At 44.2% G+C, this 21,357-nt stretch overlaps 1 protein-coding gene across 2 annotated transcripts; it reads right to left on the bottom strand.

The window, feature by feature from the left end:
• Positions 1-2,497: 2,497 nt before the first annotated feature.
• On the bottom strand, positions 2,498-20,996 carry LOC139381132 (zinc finger CCCH-type containing 7Bb). Of its 2 annotated transcripts, none has more exons than XM_071124453.1 (22): positions 20,747-20,996; positions 19,885-19,945; positions 19,743-19,779; positions 19,376-19,573; positions 18,745-18,903; positions 18,479-18,559; positions 18,314-18,373; positions 18,057-18,099; positions 17,679-17,914; positions 13,195-13,495; positions 12,840-12,898; positions 12,500-12,599; positions 12,172-12,333; positions 11,796-12,001; positions 11,605-11,705; positions 11,241-11,422; positions 11,048-11,124; positions 10,745-10,956; positions 10,356-10,461; positions 7,056-7,164; positions 6,809-6,942; positions 2,498-6,715 (listed from the first exon to the last, which is right to left on the bottom strand). In XM_071124453.1, the coding sequence occupies exons 2-22, from the start codon at positions 19,941-19,943 to the stop codon at positions 6,680-6,682; spliced, it is 2,658 nt and encodes an 885-aa protein (XP_070980554.1). In that variant the 5' UTR covers positions 19,944-19,945; positions 20,747-20,996; the 3' UTR covers positions 2,498-6,679. The 2 variants fall into 2 exon arrangements, with proteins under 2 accessions (XP_070980554.1, XP_070980553.1); XM_071124452.1 differs by having other exon boundaries at positions 17,679-17,941; positions 20,747-20,982.
• Positions 20,997-21,357: the final 361 nt, after the last annotated feature.

Here is a 21,357-nt window from a genome sequence, read left to right as displayed (position 1 = left end):
TGACTTGCCTAGTTAAATGAAGGTAAAATACTAGAAAATAATCAAAATCAAGAAAAACCCTTGAATGAGTAGGTGTCCAAACTTTTGACTGGTACTGTGTAAGAAACCTGTGTTTCTTGGCTATAAATTAACGTCTATTTTGAGTATGCAAATAAAGGGATTTCTTCAAATCAAGAAATATAATGTGGGATTGATGGTCTTCTCTCTGGTCCACACCCAGACAGTTAATTTTATATGATCAACATTCTATTTATATTGTTACATATACCGGATAGGTGTAGTGAAATGTGTTAAATCAGCCAGGCTAGACAATCTGGACCCTGTCTTTCTAAAATTATCAGCTGTTATTGTTGCAACCCCTATTACTAGCCTGTTCAACCTCTTTCGTATCGACTGAGATTCCCATAGATTGGAAAGATGCCGCAGTCATCCCCCTCTTCAAAGGGGGAGACACTCTAGACCCAAACTGCTACAGACCAATATCTATTCTACCCTGCCTTTCTAAGGTCTTTGAAAGCCAAGATAACAAACAGATTACCGACCATTTCGAATCTCACCGTACCTTCTCCGGTATGTAATCTGGCTTCAGAACTGGTCATGGGTGCACCTCAGCCACGCACAAGATCCTAAACAATATCATAACCGCCATCGAAAAGAGACATTACTGTGCAGCCGTATTCATCGACCTGGCTTTCGACTCTGTCAATCACCACATTCTTATCGGCAGACAACAACCTTGGTTTCTCAAATGATTGCCTCGCTTGGTTCACCAACTACTTCTCCGATAGAGTTCAGTATGTGAAATCGGAGGGCCTGTTGTCCGGACCTCTGACAGTCTCTATGGGGGTGCCACAGGGTTCAACTCTCGGGCCAACTCTCTTCTCTGTATACATCAATGATGTCTCTCTCGCTGCTGGTGATTCTTTGATCCACCTCTACGCAGAAGACACCATTCTGTATACCTCTGGCCCTTCGTTGGATACTGTGTTAACTAACCTCCAGATGAGCTTCATTGCCATACAACTCTCCTTCCGTGGCCTCCAACTGCTCTTAAAAGCAAGTAAAACTAAATGCATGCTCTTCAACCGATCGCTACCCACACCTGCCCGCCCGTCCAGCATCACTACTCTGGACGGTTCTTACTTAGAATATATGGACAACTACAAATACCTATAAACTGACCATCCTACCGATCCTCGACTTCAGCGTTGTAATTTACAAAATAGCCCCCAACACTCTACTCAACAAATTGGATGCAGTCTATCACAGTGCCAAACCCACTGGCTCCAGGTCATCTACAAGTCTCTGCTAGGTAAAGCCCCGCCTTATCTCAGCTCACTGGTCACCATAGCAGCACACGCTCCAGCAGGTATATCTCACTGGTCACCCCCAAAGCCAATTCATCCTTTGGCTGTCTCTCCTTCCAGTTCTCTGCTGCCAATGACTGGAACAAACTGCAAAAATCTCTGAAGCTAGAGACTCTTACCTCCCTCACCAGCTTTAAGCACTAGCTGTCAGAGCAGATCACTGCAGCTGTACATAGCTCAACTGTAAATAGCCCATAAATCTACCTCATCCCCATACGTAGTTACTTATCTTGCTCCTTTGCACCCCAGTATCTCAACTTGCACATTCATCATCTGCACATCCTACCATTCCAGTGTTTAATTGCTATATTGTAATTACTTCGCCACCATGGCCTATTTATTGCCTTACCTCTCTTATCCTACCTCATTTGCACATGCTGTATATAGATTTTCCTACTGTATTATTGATTGTATGTTTGTTTATTCCATGTGTAACTGTGTTGTTGTATGTGTCGAACCACTTTGCTTTATCTTGGCCAGGTCGCAGTTGCAAATGAGAACTTGTTCTCAACTACCCTACCTGGTTAAATAAAGGTGAAATAAATAAAAATGTAGAGGGTCAGCCTGCCATAGTAGTACGGCACCCCTGGAAAAAATTAGGATTAAATGCCTTGCTCAAGGGCACAGACAAATTTATTCGAACCGGCGCCCTTTCAGTTACTGGCCCAACACTCTAACCACTAGGTTACCTGCCGCCCTCATCCTGTTTCATACACACGTGAAGCGTCCTGACAACCTGCCCTATCTCGGGCACGTGCAAAACACTGATCACTTCAGTCAACCTCAGCCAGGTTATAGTAGTACTGTCCTATAACAATGGAAGACCTTGCAAGTTCATTCTTCTAGGCTGGGATCTGAGTCTGGATCAGAATCCTAGGATCATTGTGGATTCAGTAGATCAGGTTTTTTTTAAAGTTTTTTTGGAGACAGTAACTCACCAGTAACTAGAATCTCAGAACTACTGGCAGCCTATTGAGTCCAATAAATGTCTCCGGTCCCTCTCAAACTTTGCGAGTATAGAAACAAATACAACAGATGACAGATTTCAGATAAACATTTATCAATAATCCATTCATACTTTCACTAAACTGAACATTTGGGGAGAATAATAAAAACAAAGTCACACCATCTCTCTAAAACACTCTGTTTATTGTTAAACACCTTCAAGAGATTTGGTCCATTTATCATTGTAATTCACTTCCAACCAGGGAGGGAAAATAAAGACAAAACAGAGTTAACACAAATAGAGGCCTTGTTTTTTCACTTAAAACTCTGGTTCCTATTCCAAATAGTTGAAAATAATCCAATAACTCTGAATGCTAATGTAAATTAATATCAGCTCATTGTGGCAATGGGTGGGTGTGGCTGGGTGAGTGTCAATTCACATAAGTGTATCTCTTTTTTTAATACAGGGAATGCCTGTGTGGCGCAATAATGAACATGGAGTGAACCAAGGTTTACAAGAGTGTCTTCAGCCTTCTACTTGGAAAGACAACAGGAGAAATAAACCTCTGACTGTAAGCTTTTTGGGGTCAAAGCCTCTTCTTAAACCAAGACGAATCAGTCAGTCTCATGATCGAATGCAGTTCTCTCTGGTGGGTTTGGATACAGTCTGGTCTGACCACTTTTCGGTTCCTCCAGTCCCCTCTAAGCACAAAGCCTGAGATTATTATTGACCCTTCTGATATAACTGTTTGTTTACAACCATGAGTCAGTTAAAACAACAAAGGCTGTTGATTGAACACTTCTAAAATGCCAGCCTGTCTCTGACCCCTTTGTTTGGTAACAGCACACTGTGATGATGACAAAGGAGGCCCCTAAAACCTAGTAACAGAGCAGATACAAGGATTTATGTAGTACGGTGTGCACTGTTGCACATAACCAATGAAATCAGACTATGACCTTTTCAAACAACCAGAGAAAACCAGAACCGCTTATCTAAATTAATTATACAGGTGTCTAAGTATAATTATAGTTATATGTATCATAGAAAGTAGGATTATATGATAGGGGTATGTATACTTTTATATAGGTATATATTGAATAAGGTGCTATACTGATGTATACAGACGTCAATGTATGCTTGGAGTTGTTCCAGCAGGGTTAATGACTAAATAAATGATACTAGAGTATTATTGATTATATAATCTCACTCGGTAGCAGTCAGGTAGCAATCATTAGCGATTTACATGGCTTTTGGAAATTCGAAGTGTCACTAGCACATTCCATTGGACTGACTGACCAACCTTATCTTCCATACAATCTCAACTCCCCTATAATCCACTAACCTCAAGCAACCAAGACTATATCAAATCAGATATTCAGCAACAACCTGGTCCAGTAACCTGTCTGCTGTTATCTAGGGTGCCCTGTGAACACTGATGCTATGTTAGCTTGTGTTCCTGTTACGTAACCAACTTGCGGGGAGTGAGGTCACAGTCAGCAAGTATGTTAAAACTAAACCGAGTTGTTCTTCGTACCAGTTTGAACAAGGTAAACTATGAACTCTTCCCTGTCTGGCCTGCCTGCTGGACAGTCCTGTTTAACATACACATACGTCTGTTTACAGTAAAGTATTATAATCATACATGGATACATTTATAAAGAGAGTTATACATAGCAATTAACATATATACGTATATCAATAGCATATAGGAGAATAGAAATAGTCATAATGGCAATCATTATCGTCATCATAATTCATCATCATCATAATAGTAGTAGTAGCAGTAGTAATACGTTCCCTCAGTTAAGCAAATACCTGGGTCATTCCAGAAGAAGCCTCTCCCACCTCTTGTTACTCCTCTAAAACTGATTGGACAGTTTATTGACCTACTCTACTATCTAGGTGAATCTGTTAAATCACTGATGTTTATAGAAGGGAGTACCTTGGCATTCTATTGTTTATTGATCAACGGGAAAAACTGATTAGATCAAAAACTGTTTCCAATTAGGTAACACTTTCCCTACCAGACCCATTACTTCCACATTGATCAAATCTCTCATCAGATGGCAAGTACACACCATACGTTGTCTGGGTTCTGAGATGATCATGTCCCTCATGTTGTCATTTAACCCAACCAATCCCCTTTCTTTTGGCTTAGCTAAAACCATTCAATTCATATCCTGTTATGAGAATCAGTCAACCTTGCTCCTACAGACATCTCTGGAATGACCCTCACAGAAGCAATAAAATCACTAGTCATCTAGTTCAGCGATACATGTCATATAGCATAGCTCAATAACAAGAGGTTCTATGTAATCAATACAAGTTTTAGGTTATATTTAATTAAGCTTAACTGCTAAGTTATCAATTATCTTTAGTAGTATACCAATATCTGTAAATATGTATATATAATGTATATGAAGAGAGACATACCTCCATTACATAATGTCTGGTGCGGGTATAAGGGAACGAGATGCTGGCCATATGGGAAAAACCTGTCCCTGCCTAGATATATTTTGTGAATTAATGTTAGTGTGTGTGTGTGTATATATATATATACACACACACATACACACAATCAGTCTCACTAGCCAACATTATGGGTAGTCAGCCTACATTATAGATAGTCAGTCTTCTTTAGCCTACATTATGGGTAGTAATTTTACTTTTAATTGACTTTTTATGTATTCATCATTGCTTCCATAATGCCCTCCCTCTCTCACAATACCCGAGCCTGTCAGCCACCAACCCACCCTAGGATCAAGCTACCTGTCCAGTGCCCACCCACCCCAGGATCCAGCTACCTGTCCAGTGCCCATCCCCTAACCTGACCACCCATGTGACCAAGCCACCATACTCCAGGATCCATTCAAGCTCCATCCTGCTGTACTACCCTACAATCCCTCCCATTTCTTGTGGAATCCCTTATTGGAATCCCTAATGTTGTGTCATATGCATCTTAACCCCATGTATTGTCCCTGTACTCAGTCTTTGTGATTTGGAGCTTATCTTTTCTCCCTGGCTAAATCAGCATAGGTTTACATTGGAGGGCTAACAGGGCAAAGGTAACCTCACTTGATCCTGGTTAAACTGGTGGTAGACATGCCAGATGAAGTCACGTCACCTGACCCAGATAACATCTGGAGCCTTGTTATAGAGTGGCTATAACTAGGAGGACGCAGACTTGTTCATGTAGTCCGTGAAAACTCCAGGTTTTAAGCATACGGTACAGTAGGTTGTTTGACTGGGTCTGAGTGAAGAGTCTGCAGTCACTCCCTATTGCCCTGCAATGCAATATTATGAAACTGCTCCATTCTGACCAAACTCAGTGTGTATGTGAATGTGTATACCTGTCGTTGCTGGCCACAGGTAGGGCTGCCTAGCTTGCTTACAGTATATAACCAAGACTACTGTGCCATTTCTATTAATAAAAGGGGGAATAGGGGGTCATTTTAAATGTTATATAAGATTTGTCTTGGGTATTCCGAATACATTCCACAACCATAATTATTTTTATGACTTCCTCATAACGACTGGCTTTACATTCATACTCTACCAATATGGCAGACGAATAGAGTGAAGCACCAACTCCCATGGACAAACAAAATGGCGTACAAACCATTTCTGTCCGATTTCTCTCTCCCTCGTTCTACGTTCCCACAAGGGAAGGAGGGTAGGATTTGGTTGTAGACATTTGCCCCTAGCTACATAGATAAGGAGCTTATTTTTAAGGTTGATGGTGCACGACCGAATCCAACCACCCCATTATGCCCATGTACTGCCCCCCTGGGCGCCTCATTCCCAGAGCTAAACAACCGAATCACGTTCTGCGCATTTGCCTCATTTCTGAACAGCTGAAATTTTAAAAAAACTAGGGCGATTTGAACGAACATCGAAAAACGTTTTTTTAAATATATATTATGCAGGCTAATTTGTTCGGTTGTTTAGTCACCAGGAAGAAGTATCGGCCTCACAGCCACTCCGTATTCGTTAGAAGGGGCGACTTTGGGGCCTTTTCTTTTTGCTGACAATTCGATATTTGCCTTCAATGGTAATATAATGGACACATATAAAGTACATTGACATCTGCAGCGTGTTAGAGATACACTGAGGTTCAGATTGAAGTTAACTGCCAAACCCTTCAGATTATGGGCGTGAATGTTCTTATACACAACTTTCTGTGTGTGTGCGTCACACGAGTTGGTGCCTGTTGCAACAGCAATTTGTTGTACTGTAAGGTGTGTATGTGTGTTTGCATTCAGACTGATGTCACAGGCGGTAGGTACTGTAGCTGGTCTCTGGTGTAGTGGGAGCGGGGTCTCCTATCCACGTTTCCAGGGCCAGCTCCTCCTCAGCACGACAACACTCACATATCTCCTCCTTCCGACAACCGCTGCCCTGACTGACACAGAGACAAATCAAATGGTCTTTCCATATCAAACAACACAAAAAGCCGCTCGTCTTTAATGAAACTCATGACTTGAAAGCCCCTCACCAATGACTCGGTGTAGTCGGTTGTCATCGAAACCTGTTTCTCCTCCGGAGGAGGGGTCATGAGGCTTCTGTCAGTGCGTCTGTTCTGATTGGTCATTGTGAGCCACATGTCATACATCTGCTGCATGTCCCTCACTGTCGACAGGACGGGGGTTAGCATTTCCAACAGATACACTGTAAATACATTATTTGCTTGGCACACAAAAAGAGAGGAACATAATGAGAGGAAAAGCAACAGAAAATTTTACAGCTGTTGTCCTTCATGTACGTCCAGACGTCCCTCTCCTCCAGACTGTGGGCGAAGGAACAATTTCCGATGTAGTGGCACTTCTTCTGCTTCATCACATGGACACACATCTAGGGAGACACTGCTTTATTACTACCATACTACTGCCGCTGCACTACTGCTGCTGCACTATTCCTGCCGCTGCACTACTACACTACTGCCGCACTACTACTGCCGCACTACTACTGCCGCACTACTACTACTACACTACTGCCGCACTACTACTGCCGCACTACTACTACTACCGCACTACTACTGCCGCACTACTACTACTACTACTACTACTACTACTACTACTACTACTACTACTACACTACTACTGCCGCACTACTACACTACTGCCGCACTACTACTGCCGCACTACTACTACTACTACTACACTACTGCCGCACTACTACTACCGCACTACTACTACTACTACTGCCGCACTACTACTACTACTGCCGCACTACTACTACTACTACTACTGCACTACTACCGCACTACTGCCGCCGCCGCACTACTGCCGCACTACTGCGCTGCCGCCGCACTACTAACGCACTACGCACTACTGCCGCACTACTGCCGCACTACTGCTGCCGCCGCACTACTGCCGCCGCCGCACTACTGCCGCCGCCGCACTACTACCGCACTACTGCCGCCGCCGCACTACTACCGCACTACTGCCGCCGCCGCACTACTACCGCACTACTGCCGCCGCCGCACTACTGCTGCCGCCGCACTGCGGCCGCCGCACTACTACCGCACTACTGCCGCCGCCGCACTACTACCGCACTACTGCCGCCGCCGCACTACTACCGCACTACTGCCGCCGCCGCACTACTACCGCACTACTGCCGCCGCCGCACTACTACCGCACTACTGCCGCCGCCGCACTACTGCCGCCGCCGCACTACTACTGCACTACTACTGCCGCCGCACTACTGACGCTGCACTACTACTGCCGCCGCACTACTGCGCTGCCGCCGCACTGCTGCCGCACTACTACTGCCGCCGCACTGCTGCCGCACTACTACTGCCGCCGCACTACTACTGCCGCCGCACTACTACTGCCGCCGCACTACTGCGCTGCCGCCGCACTACTGCGCTGCCGGCACACTACTGCCGGCACACTACTGCACACTACTACTGCACTACTGCTGCCGCTGCCTTAAATAACGGTTCATATAGTTCCTTTTCGTAAAATGTTTTAACATGTGAAATCAACAGTTTTTACATTTAGCTCATTAATTTACTCCACCAATTAGCAAGCTGTTCTACCTGCACTGTTTGATTGGTCAGATAAGTGCAGGCGCGAGATGCAACAAATTTCACAGGCGGGGAGAGAACAAGAGGGCACTGAATATCATGACGTGGATTTGAATGTGTTTAGGCTATTACTAGCATCATAACTAAATTACAGAATTACAGTGCATTCGGAAAGTATTCAGACCTCTTGACTTTTCCACATTTTATTTTAACTACACACAATGCTTTACTACTACTGCAAATGTATTAAAAATGAAAAACAGAAATAGCTTATTTACATAAGTATTCAGAAATTGAGTTCTGCTTCCATTGATCATCCTTGGAGATGTTTCTACAACTTGATTGGAGTCCACTGGTGGTAAATTCAATTGATTGGACATGATTTGGAAAGGCGCACACCTGTCTATAGAAGGTCCCACAGTTGACAGTGCATGTCAGAGCAAAAACCAAGCCATGAGGTTGAACAGATTGTCCGTATAGCTCCGAGACAGGATTGTGTCGAGTCACAGATCTGGGGAAGGGTACCAAAACATTTCTGCAGCACTGAAGGTCCCCAAGAACACAGTAGCCTCCATCATTCTTAAATGGAAGAGGTTTGGAACCACCAAGACTCCTAGAGCTGGCTGCCCGGCCAAACTGAGCAATCGGGGGAGAAGGGCCTTGGTCAGGTAGAGTGCCCAGATGGAAGCCACTCCTCAGTAAAAGGCACATGAAAGCCCGCTTGGAATTTGCCAAAAGGCACCTAAAGACCATTAGATACATTATTGTCTAGTCTGATGAAACCAAGATTGAACTCTTTGGCCTGAATGCCAAGCGTTATGTCTAGAGGAAACCTGGCACCATCCCTACGGTGAAGCATGGTGGTGGCAGCATCATGCTGTGGGGATGTTTTACAGCAGCAGGGACTGGGAGACTAGTCAGGGTTGAGGGAAAGATGAACGGAGCAAAGTACAGAGAGATCCTTGATGAAGTCCCGAGCGCTCTGGAGCAGGTTCCCAGACTGAGGTGAACGTTCACCTTCCAACAGGAGAACAACCTTAAGCACACAGACAAAACAGCACAAGAGATGCTTCGGGACAAGTCTCTCTCAATGTCCTTGAGTGTCCTAGCCAGAGCACGGACTTGAACCCGATTGAACATCTCTGGAGAGACCTGAAAATAGCTGTGCAGTGACGCTCCCGATCCAACCTGACAGATCTTGAGCAGATCTGCAGAGAAGAATGGGAGAAACTCCCCAAATACAGGTATGCCAAGCTTGTAGTGTCATACCCAAGAAGACTGTAATCGCTGCCAAAGGTGCTTCAACAAAGTACTGAGTAAATGTGACTTTTTAAACTAATACATTTGAACAAATTTTGGAAAAACTGTTTTTGTTTTGTCATTGTGGGGTATTTTAGAATACGGCTGTAACATAAAATGAGGAAAAGGGGTCTGAATACTTCCCGAATGCACTGTATATACTAGACATTTTTAGAACAAACAAAAAATAACATAAGTGGTATTCAAGATTAGAAAAATAACGGTTCTGTTCTGGAACACTACAGATCACTTTCATTCCCGGATCTGATTCTGTTCCTCAAAAAAAAAAGAAACCTGGTTTTCAGTTTTGTTCCCTGAACCGGTTCCAACCCCTGCTTTCCTGTGATTTTATTGTGTTTTTATTTGAAACCGAAACCCTTTTCCTTCACAAGTATTAGCAAGAAATAGCTAACCTATTGTGGAAAAAAGGTAAAAATGCTTATTAGGTAAACACTATATGCAGGCAATGTTATAGGGGATGAGAGGGTTGCTGAAACACTAGGAGGTAAATGGGAGATTGGATAAGGTGGGCTGTAGAAAGTCAGCTGTACTCAGCATGTGAGAGGTCTCCTGGATCTGACTGACTGGAGAGATTAAAAACAGACCCAGAGAGAAGGGAGGGATGGAGAAAAGGAGGGGTGACAGGTCATACTTATGTGGCTGTGTATGAGAGAGGGGGGAGAAAAGAGGGAGTGAAGGAGGGGGAGACACTTACGTCGTACTGCTGTGGGTATGTACGGGAGAAGGGAAGCGGCCGCACAACGACCCACTTCTTCTTCTCAAAGGATTTCACAAGCAATACCCGACGCTCCTTAGTCCAGCTGGAGAGGGGGAAAGAGGAAGAGAGGGAGGAGATATGGGCAAATGAATATTAGAGTTATTTTTCCCCCTATCAAATTAGTGAAATTGACCATTCAGAGCGAGGTATTTTGTATTTCTATAGAGTTAATCCTTTAATGGGCCTCTTTCATTAACATTCCTTTGATCCAATAAATAGCAGTTCAGGCCTGGTCATAAATCAGATGGTAGCCCCTGCAGCCTTATATTGACAAGAGAAGTGCAGATGTCAGTTTGATATGGCCCCAGGCCGCCCTAGTCTCTCACCTGTGCCTTGCTTTAGCAGTGCAGTACTTGAGGGCCTTGTCTGGTTCATTGACCTGTCCGTCCCTCCAACACTGGCCACAGACAAACTTCATCTTCAGGTTCAGCCCTCTGCCTCTCCCTCCTCCTCCGGAGCCAACCCCTCCACCCCCGAGATTGTCTCCCCCTCCTATTCCCCCCACCCCACCACAGCTCTGGTGTGGGACATGCATAGGCTGAAAGAGAGAGGGACATTTTGTAAATCAGGCCCTTAAAATAACTAAAATTATGTATTGTATTAGGGCATGGTGCTCATCTCACGCTCACCTTCTGTCTCTGAGCATTTTGCTCTAGCCTGTACCAGTGCCTCTTGGACTCCTGTACCATCTCCTCGTGGGTGATACCTGAGAGACAAAGTAACAGATGATAGAATGAAGTTTGGTTATTTTGCAGCAATCCTTTGTAGTGTGTGTGTGTGTGTGTGTGTGTGTCTATATATAAACATGTGTACTTCGTGTACCTGTGTCCTGCTGCAGTACCCAGCACTTGAGTTCTATGACGGAGTGGGCGAAGGAGCAGCTGTCCTCGCGCTGGCAGCCGTAACGCACCTCGTGGCGACACACGTCAAACTGGCAGAGGGGGTGCAACGGGCGCACCTTACTGTAGCGCACGTTGGCCGAACGCACCACATGCACTAGGCACCTGAGGAGACGTGGAAGAGAGAAATGAGATGGAGAAAGAGAGAGAAGGAGAGGGCGAGAAGAACATAGAAGGGGCCAGGGTGGAAGTAGCTGACTGTAATATTGTCTGAGGGAAATTGGATTATGCTAAGGCAAACTGCTGGATCTGATACACTCAAGGACAGAAAGTTCTAGAAGACACACTTGTTATCATCGAAGGGATGTCGGGCGGTGAGGTTTGAGCAGACAGCCAAGTTCTCTTTGCTGCGTTTGCTGATAATGCGAGGCTTACTGTCAAAACATTCCTGCAGAGGAGGAAAGAGTGTGTGAATGTTCTGTACATACTGAATTCTTCAAAGTTCTCCATGTGGAGGTCTGTGTGTATCACACCCTACCTCACAGAGGAACATGAACATGCCCATGTGTAGCTGCAGCAGGCGTGTGACGCTGAGTGCCCGTCTCTCGGTGCTTCCCAGCGGGTCAAACAGCAGCTCCCTGCTCAGAGCCCCCTTCCTCTCCTGGGTCCACACGTCTATTTCCTCCTGGCAGTATGCAAACGTGCAGTTCTCCCCATACTGGCACTCCTGGCGCTCCTGGACCTCTTCAGGGAGACAGAGGAGGAAGGTAGAGAGTAGATGATCTTTACTATCACTGATGGGCAGCAGGCATTAAAAAAAACTACTGCCAGAATTCTGCAGTGAGAGATGACGTTCAACCATCAGTGCTTATTTGAGTGAGTGAACACACGTACGTACACACACACACACGTACCTTTGCAGAGCACAAAGGCCCCGAGGAAGTTGTTTCTAGCGGGGCGAGGCCTGACTCTCTTCCATGTGGGGTCGTCTGTGTTTTTAAAGCGACACAGCAGCACGTCCCTCTTACAGCGGTGAGCCGCCTCTGGCTGGTACTGGTAGTCAATCACCCGTGGACCTGCAGCACTCAATTCAATATACTTGATTTATCCCACAAGGGTCAATTATGTAAGCATTGATGTAACAGACAATATTGACTTAATACTGCTCAGTATAAAATAAAGAAATCATTAACGTAACATATTCTGGAGTGGGAACAGAAAGGTGAATGTATCAGTGTGTACCTATGCGGCTGTAACAGGCATGGCAGGCCTGTCTGAACTCGTGGGTGGCAGCCAGTGGGTTCCGGGAGAGCAGGGAGAGGTTAGTACCTGCTGGGACATTCTGAGGGGGGAAGACAAGCCAATCCATCAACAGATTTAAATGTCTTATCAAACGCAACTTACTCCTAGTTCCGTTAACTTGCATATATCTCAACAGCGAGAAATAACAACGGAATAATTGTAATCTGGGGCCTGCAGAACACAAGCAGAGTAAGAAGAGAGAGACATCCACGTCATGATAAAAGAGGAGAAAGAAGTTGAGTATCCATCGTGGTGTTCAGGCGTTGTGCTGCTGTCTTACCGTGTGAGTGGAGCTGTGGTTGCAGATCCCAGGGATGAAGCTGTGAGAGATTCTTCCCCCTGGAGAACAGCAACACAAGGACACAGATATCAGACACCATATGGCCTTACAGCAGTGCTGCTGACACGGACTAGCTTCAACAACAACAACTAACGCCCCGAGAACTGTTCAGGGTCGCTGGGCAGTCCCAGTGAAGGTTTAAGAAACAGCCAACGCACATTTAAACTGTATGGTTGTAAAAGACTGGATAATGGCCAAAAAGCCTGCTACAATGGCTTTACTGTTTTGATGGAATTGACATTCCCAAACACACACCCTGACCCATACACCTTGTTCATATGTCTCATCCACTCACCAGGCAAAGTGTACTCAGAGAGTGAGTCCAGGCCTCCAATTCCAACCCCTCCTTTACCCTCCATGTCCCCTGTCCCCAGGGAGAAGGCCCCCAGGGCGTCCAGCGCCTGTGTGGAGGTCTGGTCCCTCTGGCCCAGTGAGGGGTAAGGCTCCAAGGAGGGCATCTGGCTGACCGAGGAGCTGAAGAAGGCAGGGGGGAGCTGGGGCGAGGGGGCGGGGAGGCTGGAGGAGTATGGAGGGTGCAGACCCACAGCTGTGTTGGGGAGGTTGGTGGGGATAGCACCCTGGACTGGGCTTTGTGACTGAGGGAGAGAGACAGAGACATGACATTATCCATCTTATTCATCTTATTCTAAATCTCCTTCTAGACCAGAAATACACACAGTGGGGCAAAAAAGTATTTAGTCAGCCACCAATTGTGCAAATTCTCCCACTTAAAAAGATGAGAGGCCTCATCATAGGTACACTTCAACTATGACAGACAAAATTAGAAAAAAAAAATCCAGAAAATCACATTGTAGGATTTTTTATGAATTTATTTACAAATTATGGTGGAAAATAAGTATTTGGTCACCTACAAACAAGCAAGATTTCTGGCTCTCACAGACCTGTAACTTCTTCTTTAAGAGGCTCCTCTGTCCTCCACTCGTTACCTGTATTAATGGCACCTGTTTGAACTTATCAGTATAAAACACACCTGTCCACAACCTCAAACAGTCACACTCCAAACTCCACTATGGCCAAGACCAAAGAGCTGTCAAAGGACACCAGAAACAAAATTGTAGACCTGCACCAGGCTGGGAAGACTGAATCTGCAATAGGTAAGCAGCTTGGTTTGAAGAAATCAACTGTGGGAGCAATTATTAGGAAATGGAAGACATACAAGACCAATGATACAGTGCCTTGCGAAAGTATTCGGCCCCCTTGAACTTTGCAACCTTTTGCCACATTTCAGGCTTCAAACATAAAGATATAAAACTGTATTTTTTTGTGAAGAATCAACAACAAGTGGGACACAATCATGAAGTGGAACGACATTTATTGGATATTTCAAAACAATTTAACAAATCAAAAACTGAAAAATTGGGCGTGCAAAATAATTCAGCCCCCTTAAGTTAATACTTTGTAGCGCCACCTTTTGCTGCGATTACAGCTGTAAGTCGCTTGGGGTATGTCTCTATCAGTTTTGCACATCGAGAGACTGAAATTTTTCCCCATTCCTCCTTGCAAAACAGCTCGAGCTCAGTGAGGTTGGATGGAGAGCATTTGTGAACAGCAGTTTTCAGTTCTTTCCACAGATTCTCGATTGGATTCAGGTCTGGACTTTGACTTGGCCATTCTAACACCTGGATATGTTTATTTTTGAACCATTCCATTGTAGATTTTGCTTTATGTTTTGGATCATTGTCTTGTTGGAAGACAAATCTCCGTCCCAGTCTCAGGTCTTTTGCAGACTCCATCAGATTTTCTTCCAGAATGGTCCTGTATTTGGCTCCATCCATCTTCCCATCAATTTTAACCATCTTCCCTGTCCCTGCGAAAGAAAAGCAGGCCCAAACCATGATGCTTCCACCACCATGTTTGACAGTGGGTATGGTGTGTTCAGGGTGATGAGCTGTGTTGCTTTTACGCCAAACATAACATTTTGCATTGTTGCCAAAAAGTTCAATTTTGGTTTCATCTGACCAGAGCACCTTCTTCCACATGTTTGTTGTGTCTCCCAGGTGGCTTGTGGCAAACTTTAAACAACACTTTTTATGGATATCTTTAAGAAATGGCTTTCTTCTTGCCACTCTTCCATAAAGGCCAGATTTGTGCAATATACGACTGATTGTTGTCCTATGGACAGAGTCTCCCACCTCAGCTGTAGATCTCTGCAGTTCATCCAGAGTGATCATGGGCCTCTTGGCTGCATCTCTGATCAGTCTTCTCCTTGTATGAGCTGAAAGTTTAGAGGGACGGCCAGGTCTTGGTAGATTTGCAGTGGTCTGATATTCCTTCCATTTCAATATTAGCTTGCACAGTGCTCCTTGGAATGTTTAAAGCTTGGGAAATCTTTTTGTATCCAAATCCGGCTTTAAACTTCTTCACAACAGTATCTCGGACCTGCCTGGTGTGTTCCTTGTTCTTCATGATGCTCTCTGCGCTTTTAACGGACCTCTGAGACTATCACAGTGCAGGTGCATTTATACGGAGACTTGATTACACACAGGTGGATTGTATTTATCATCATTAGTCATTTAGGTCAACATTGGATCATTCAAAGATCCATTCAGAGATCCTCACTGAACTTCTGGAGAGAGTTTGCTGCACTGAAAGTAAAGGGGCTGAATAATTTTGCACGCCCAATTTTTCAGTTTTCAGTTTCAGTTTTTTTGAAATATCCAATAAATGTCGTTCCACTTCATGATTGTGTCCCACTTGTTGTTGATTCTTCACAAAAAAATACAGTTTTATATCTTTATGTTTGAAGCCTGAAATGTGGCAAAAGGTCGCAAAGTTCAAGGGGGCCGAATACTTTCGCAAGGCACTGTAATCTCCCTCGATCTGGGGCTCCACGGAAGATCTCACCCCGTGGGGTCAAAATGATCACAAGAACGGTGAGCAAAAATCCCAGAACCACACGGGGGGACCCAGTGAATGACCTGCAGAGAGCTGGGACCAAAGTATCAAAGCCTACCATCAGTAACTCACTACGCCGCCAGGGACTCAAATCCTGCAGTGCCAGACGTGTCCCCCTGCTTAAGCCAGTACATGTCCAGGCCCGTCTGAAGTTTGCTAGAGAGCATTTGGATGATCCAGAAGAAGATTGGGAGAATGTCATTGGGTCAGATGAAACCAAAATATAACTTTTTGGTAAAAACTCAACTCGACGTGTTTGGAGGACAAAGAATGCTGAGTTGCATCCAAAGAACACCATACCTACTGTGAAGCATGGGGGTGGAAACATCATGCTTTCGGGCTGTTTTTCTGCAAAGGGACCAAGACGACTGATCCGTGTAAAGGAAAGAATGAATGGGGCCATGTATCGTGAGATTTTGAGTGAAAACCTCCTTCCATCAGCAAGGGCATTGAAGATGAAACGTGGCTGGGTCTTTCAGCATGACAATGATCCCAAACACACCGCCCAGGCAACGAAGGAGTGGCTTCGTAAGAAGCATTTCAAGGTCCTGGAGTGGCCTAGCCAGTCTCCAGATCTCAACCCCATAGAAAATCTTTGGAGGGAGTTGAAAGTCCGTGTTGCCCAGCAACAGCCCCAAAACATCACTGCTCTAGAGGAGATCTGCATGGAGGAATGGGCCAAAATACCAGCAACTGTGTGTGAAAACATTGTGAAGACTTACAGAAAACATTTGACCTCTGTCATTGCCAACAAAGGGTATATATCAAAGTATTGAGAAACTTTTGTTATTGATCAAATACTTATTTTCCAACATAATTTGCAAATAAACTCATTAAAAATCCTACAATGTGATTTTCTGGATTTTTTTTCTCTCATTTTGTCTGTCATAGTTGAAGTGTACCTATGATGAAAATTACAGGTTCTCCCACTTAAAAAGATGAGAGGCTTGCACAATTGGTGGCTGACTAAATACTTTTTTGACCCACTGTAACTCTGTGCTCCGTGTAATGTACTTGTGTGCAGTGGTAGAAGTTAGCGAAGAAGACTGCTTTTTTACAACCAAATCTATTTTGGTTGTAAATGGGATGTTATTGAATAGTCCAGACACTTTTTTAGCGATTTCACTTGTTTTTGAAAAACTTACCCCAAACCAGCGATTGACTTCCTCATTCTCGGGGTGCAGTATGGGGGATCTGAAAAAACATGAACAAAAGCTCAAAAAACACCCAAATGTTGTTTTAGAAACAGGAAAGCGCTCAGTATAGTGATGCAGGTCTTTAGATGTTGTACACATGAAATTGTATCATTCCGAACATTATATTACATTTTGTAGCAACTCCTCTTCAGCCACTCTAGCAGCAGGCTACACAGAGAATGGAACAGCTGCATAGGAAAAACAGCTTGGGTCGCACAAAATTGAATATAACGTACAGAATGGAACAATTTCATGTGTACAACATCTAAAGACCTGCATCACTATATAGAGAGCTTTCCTGTTTTACAAACCACATATTTGGGTGTTTTTAGAGCTTTTGTTCATGTTTTTTCAGAGCCCACATACTGCACAACGAGGATGTGAATCTCTGGTTTGGGGTAAGTTCTCAAAAAAGTGAAATCAAATGTGTAAAAAGATCTGGACCCTTCTATAACATGCCATTTACATCAAAACTAGAGATTAGGTTGTAAAAAAGCAGACTTTTCCTTTAAACCACTAAAATGTGCACCCTTGGTCAGCCAAGTCACAGAGATACTTTCTTAAATATTCATACAGTGTTGTCGGTACATCCTCTCCCGTCAACAGAGGGAGGGCACAGCACAACCAGCATCTTGCCTTGGAGTGATCCTAGTAGCAACCCTCTCACCTCGCTGACTTTCTTGGAGATGCAGTCCCCCAGCAGGCTGTCCAGATCGTCAGCGATCACGCTGCACTCCTCCATGTGCTCCGACACGGGAACGGAATAGGGCATGGGCGGTAGGACCGTACTGGGGCTCTCTGATAGGTCAGCACAGGGCATGGCCACTGGGCTTGAGGGCTCATCGCTGACAGGGATGGGCGTGGCCAGCGGGGCAGGGATACACTGGGCACTGGACAGATCAGCTGGAACGGAGGAGGGACGAAGAAAAACTAGAAATTAAGAAATAGGACCATAGAGAGAAGGGAATTTTAGAGAAGAACGATAATGACAAATAAATCATTCAAGTTAAACGTGATGTTACGTTTTCATGTTATGCTGCCATACCTGATGCAATGTCAGTCAAAGATTCTAGCCCGTTGGCGGATGTCTAAATAAAAAGAGACAAGGCTTGGTAAACATGTTTTTAACCTTTATTTAACTAGGCAAGTCAGTTAAGAACAAATTCTTATTTACAATGACGGCCTACCCCGGCCAAACCCTAATGACCCTGGGACAATTAAAACAACCATTCATCCCATTAGCCCTTAATAAGAAAATGGCAATGAGAAGAAAAGAAAAATCCAAGACAACCAGACACTCACCTCTCCTGTGGGTGAAGAATTCTCTCTATTGCTCTCCCTCCCTGACGTTGAGGACTCCACCTGTGAAGACAACAGTAACATTTATATTGACCGTGGCAGATATCGTTTTGATCTTTGAGGGGCGCATTCCTACTATTGATAAGAGTCAGATGTGTCTGAACTCACCTGAGAGCTGATGTAGGCCTTACGAACCTTCAGGCCCAGTTTATTAGCCAGGTCCTGGGCCAGTTCACCCACCTGCCTGTCCTGTATGACACAAAGTACATTCCATAAACAATTAGACTAACTGACATGACACATTAAATAAATGTGAGTAACTAAAATGATGTAGTGAAATAAATTGGTGATCCCATATGAATCCTACAAGGATTCATCATTTTATTTTTAACTACAGTTCAAGTGCCCTTGGGTGCCGTGTGGCCTTGACTTACATGTGGGGCAGTGAGCAGGCACCCGGTGCCACACTCATAGGCCTCCCTGAGTCTGCCCAGCTCTCTCAGACATAGAGCTTTCCTGTAGAGAGCCCTGCGACTGCCCTCACACACGCACAGCGCGCTATCGCAGTCCTGTACGCCCCGCTCAAACTCCCCCTGGGGGAGAGAGACAGACAGAGAAAGAGAGACAAACAGAAAGAGGGGAGGTGGAAAGGGAGAGAGAAGATGGGGACTGGGTGTAAGAACTGACTTAAATGTGGGATCCATTATGTATAGACAAAGTGCTTGACCTGATATAATTAAGCAATAAGGCCAATATACCACGGCTAAGGGCTGTTCTTATCCACAACGCAACGAGGAGGGCCTGGACACAGCCCTTAGTCGTGGTATATTGGCCATATACCACAACCTCCTGAGGTGCCTTATTGCTATTATAAACTGGTTACCAATGTAATTAGAGCAGTAAAAATAAATGTTTTGTCATACCTGTGGTATACAGTCTGATATACCACAGCTTTCAGCCAATCAGCATTCAAGGGCTTGAACCACCCAGTTTATAATTACTGCTTTAACAACTTTTGAGAATATGTTAATCATTTCAATATTGTTAAGTGTGTGTATGTCTTACAAACTGAGAGTGTGCCGCTGCCCTGTTGACATAGAGGCTCTCCAGAAGCTCAGGGGGAATGACCAGTGCCTCTGCCTGAGCATAGCGGGCCACGTTGACTCCCTCACTGTAATGCTGCGCTGCCTGCCTCCATTCCCCATCCCGAAACACGGTGTTTCCCTCGTCCAGCAAGTTACACACCAACTGGGTCAAAAAAGCCTGAAGAATAGGAGGTGGCAGGGGGGAGAGAGATCATGAGGATGATAAAAGATAATTCAGAACTGAGATAAAGTGCAGATTTGTGGAAGGATACAATTGATGACAGGCAGGTGGCTTGACCAATTTGGGTCAGGCAAGAGAATAAACATTGTAAGCAACACATAGGTACCGCATAATTCTCAGGCTCTGGGAAAGGCAAGGAGGACCTGTAGAGAAAATGTGAGATACATTAATCAGTGCCACCTCACGTACGTTCTTCGTGTTTATATGTACCGACTATATAGAAAAAGAAAAATATTAAGATGTCTTACTGAATAAAGCCCATAGCTTTCTGGATTTCCTCCCTTCGTTTCTGTCGTTCCATATCCATGGCTAAAGAATAGATCAAGTTTATTGTTATATTATTTTTTGAATGAAATTACAATATGTTCATGATTGACAAAGTACGCTGTTGTCAGAACTAAAAAGCCACAGACAACGAGTACATCAGACATGACAAACCGCAACACTTTCTTCCATTTTGAGGCCTTCTAATAATAACCTGCATGTCTATCCTCGCGCTTGCCTAAAAATAACTCGGATGAGAGTAACGCGTTAGCTGCAAATACAGCAGAATAAACACGGTGTACCGAACCAAAATAACTAGTTAGCTAGCTGATGAACTACGTATAATGCATGTTTAGGAAATGCTCAATTGCAAGTATTGGATAGCAAGAAACAATACAAACGATTTTGGGATGAAAGTTTCAGGATAACTTCAAGTGGCTAGCTATCGACTTAGGTTAGTTAACTAACTTTAGCTTGTAGCTAGCTAATCCACTGTCAACTCTTTGGTTTGTCTCAGGCTCCGACTTCAACCGGCAGTGACACTACATCAATATATCCATTAACTAACCAGTGAATATAGAAAATGCATAACAGTAGCTAGCTATATCAGCTGGCAAATCAACTTATTACAGAACGTATGTTTTATATTTATTATGGAGAGAAAACTTGCTGGTGGCAGGGACAGCATCTGAACACCAGGGCTAACTAGCCAGTTAGCTAGCTAGGTCAATTCAACATAAGTAGCAAATGACTGACATAGATATATATACACAGCTTCGTATTTTGTAAATTCGTCTTGTGGTAGTTGACAGTGCAATAGCATACTAGCAAACGTTAGCTACTCACCGAAAACAACACCTTGTTCTTCTCCAAAGACTGCTTTACCAGAATAAATAGGACTAAGTTGTGAATATCTACTTATATAAGGACCTTCAAAATATTAATCATCCAGACACATATTTATTTGTTCACTTTCCCGGTAACGGGTTGCAGTATCTGGACAGAACATGTGAGAGTTTTCACCCAAAATTCTGCACAGTCAAAGCTAGCTAGATACAGTACTTCTCCAAATTGCGCTCAAGATTATGAGACGCTTGGTCCTAAAGAGTTGTGGGTTGGTTGAGTGTGGTTATATTCAATGTGACCGCTAGGAGGGGGCATTGACGAGCACGCAGTCAGAGTTGACAGAGATTGAAAATAAATGTTTATAATTTTCATAAAATCCATTTTGATCATTGAACAGATTTTGAAGTGATCTGTCAAAAAGTGTTGATATTGCTCAACACGTGGCAGACTATTGGCCTGGTGATGCAGGCAGCACAGTAGCTACATCATTTTGGTACAGATAACCCCTTTGAATAGATTATAAAATATTATGTTTACATTTTAGTCATTTAGCAGACACTCTTACATCCAGAGCAATGTATTGTTTTTACCCCTTTTTTGTAGTATCCAAT

This window comes from Oncorhynchus clarkii, chromosome 23 (assembly GCF_045791955.1).
Source record: "Oncorhynchus clarkii lewisi isolate Uvic-CL-2024 chromosome 23, UVic_Ocla_1.0, whole genome shotgun sequence".
NCBI lineage: Eukaryota > Metazoa > Chordata > Actinopteri > Salmoniformes > Salmonidae > Oncorhynchus > Oncorhynchus clarkii.
The sequence above is the reverse complement of the archived record's forward strand: the minus strand, read 5'-3'. Positions and strand labels throughout refer to the sequence as shown.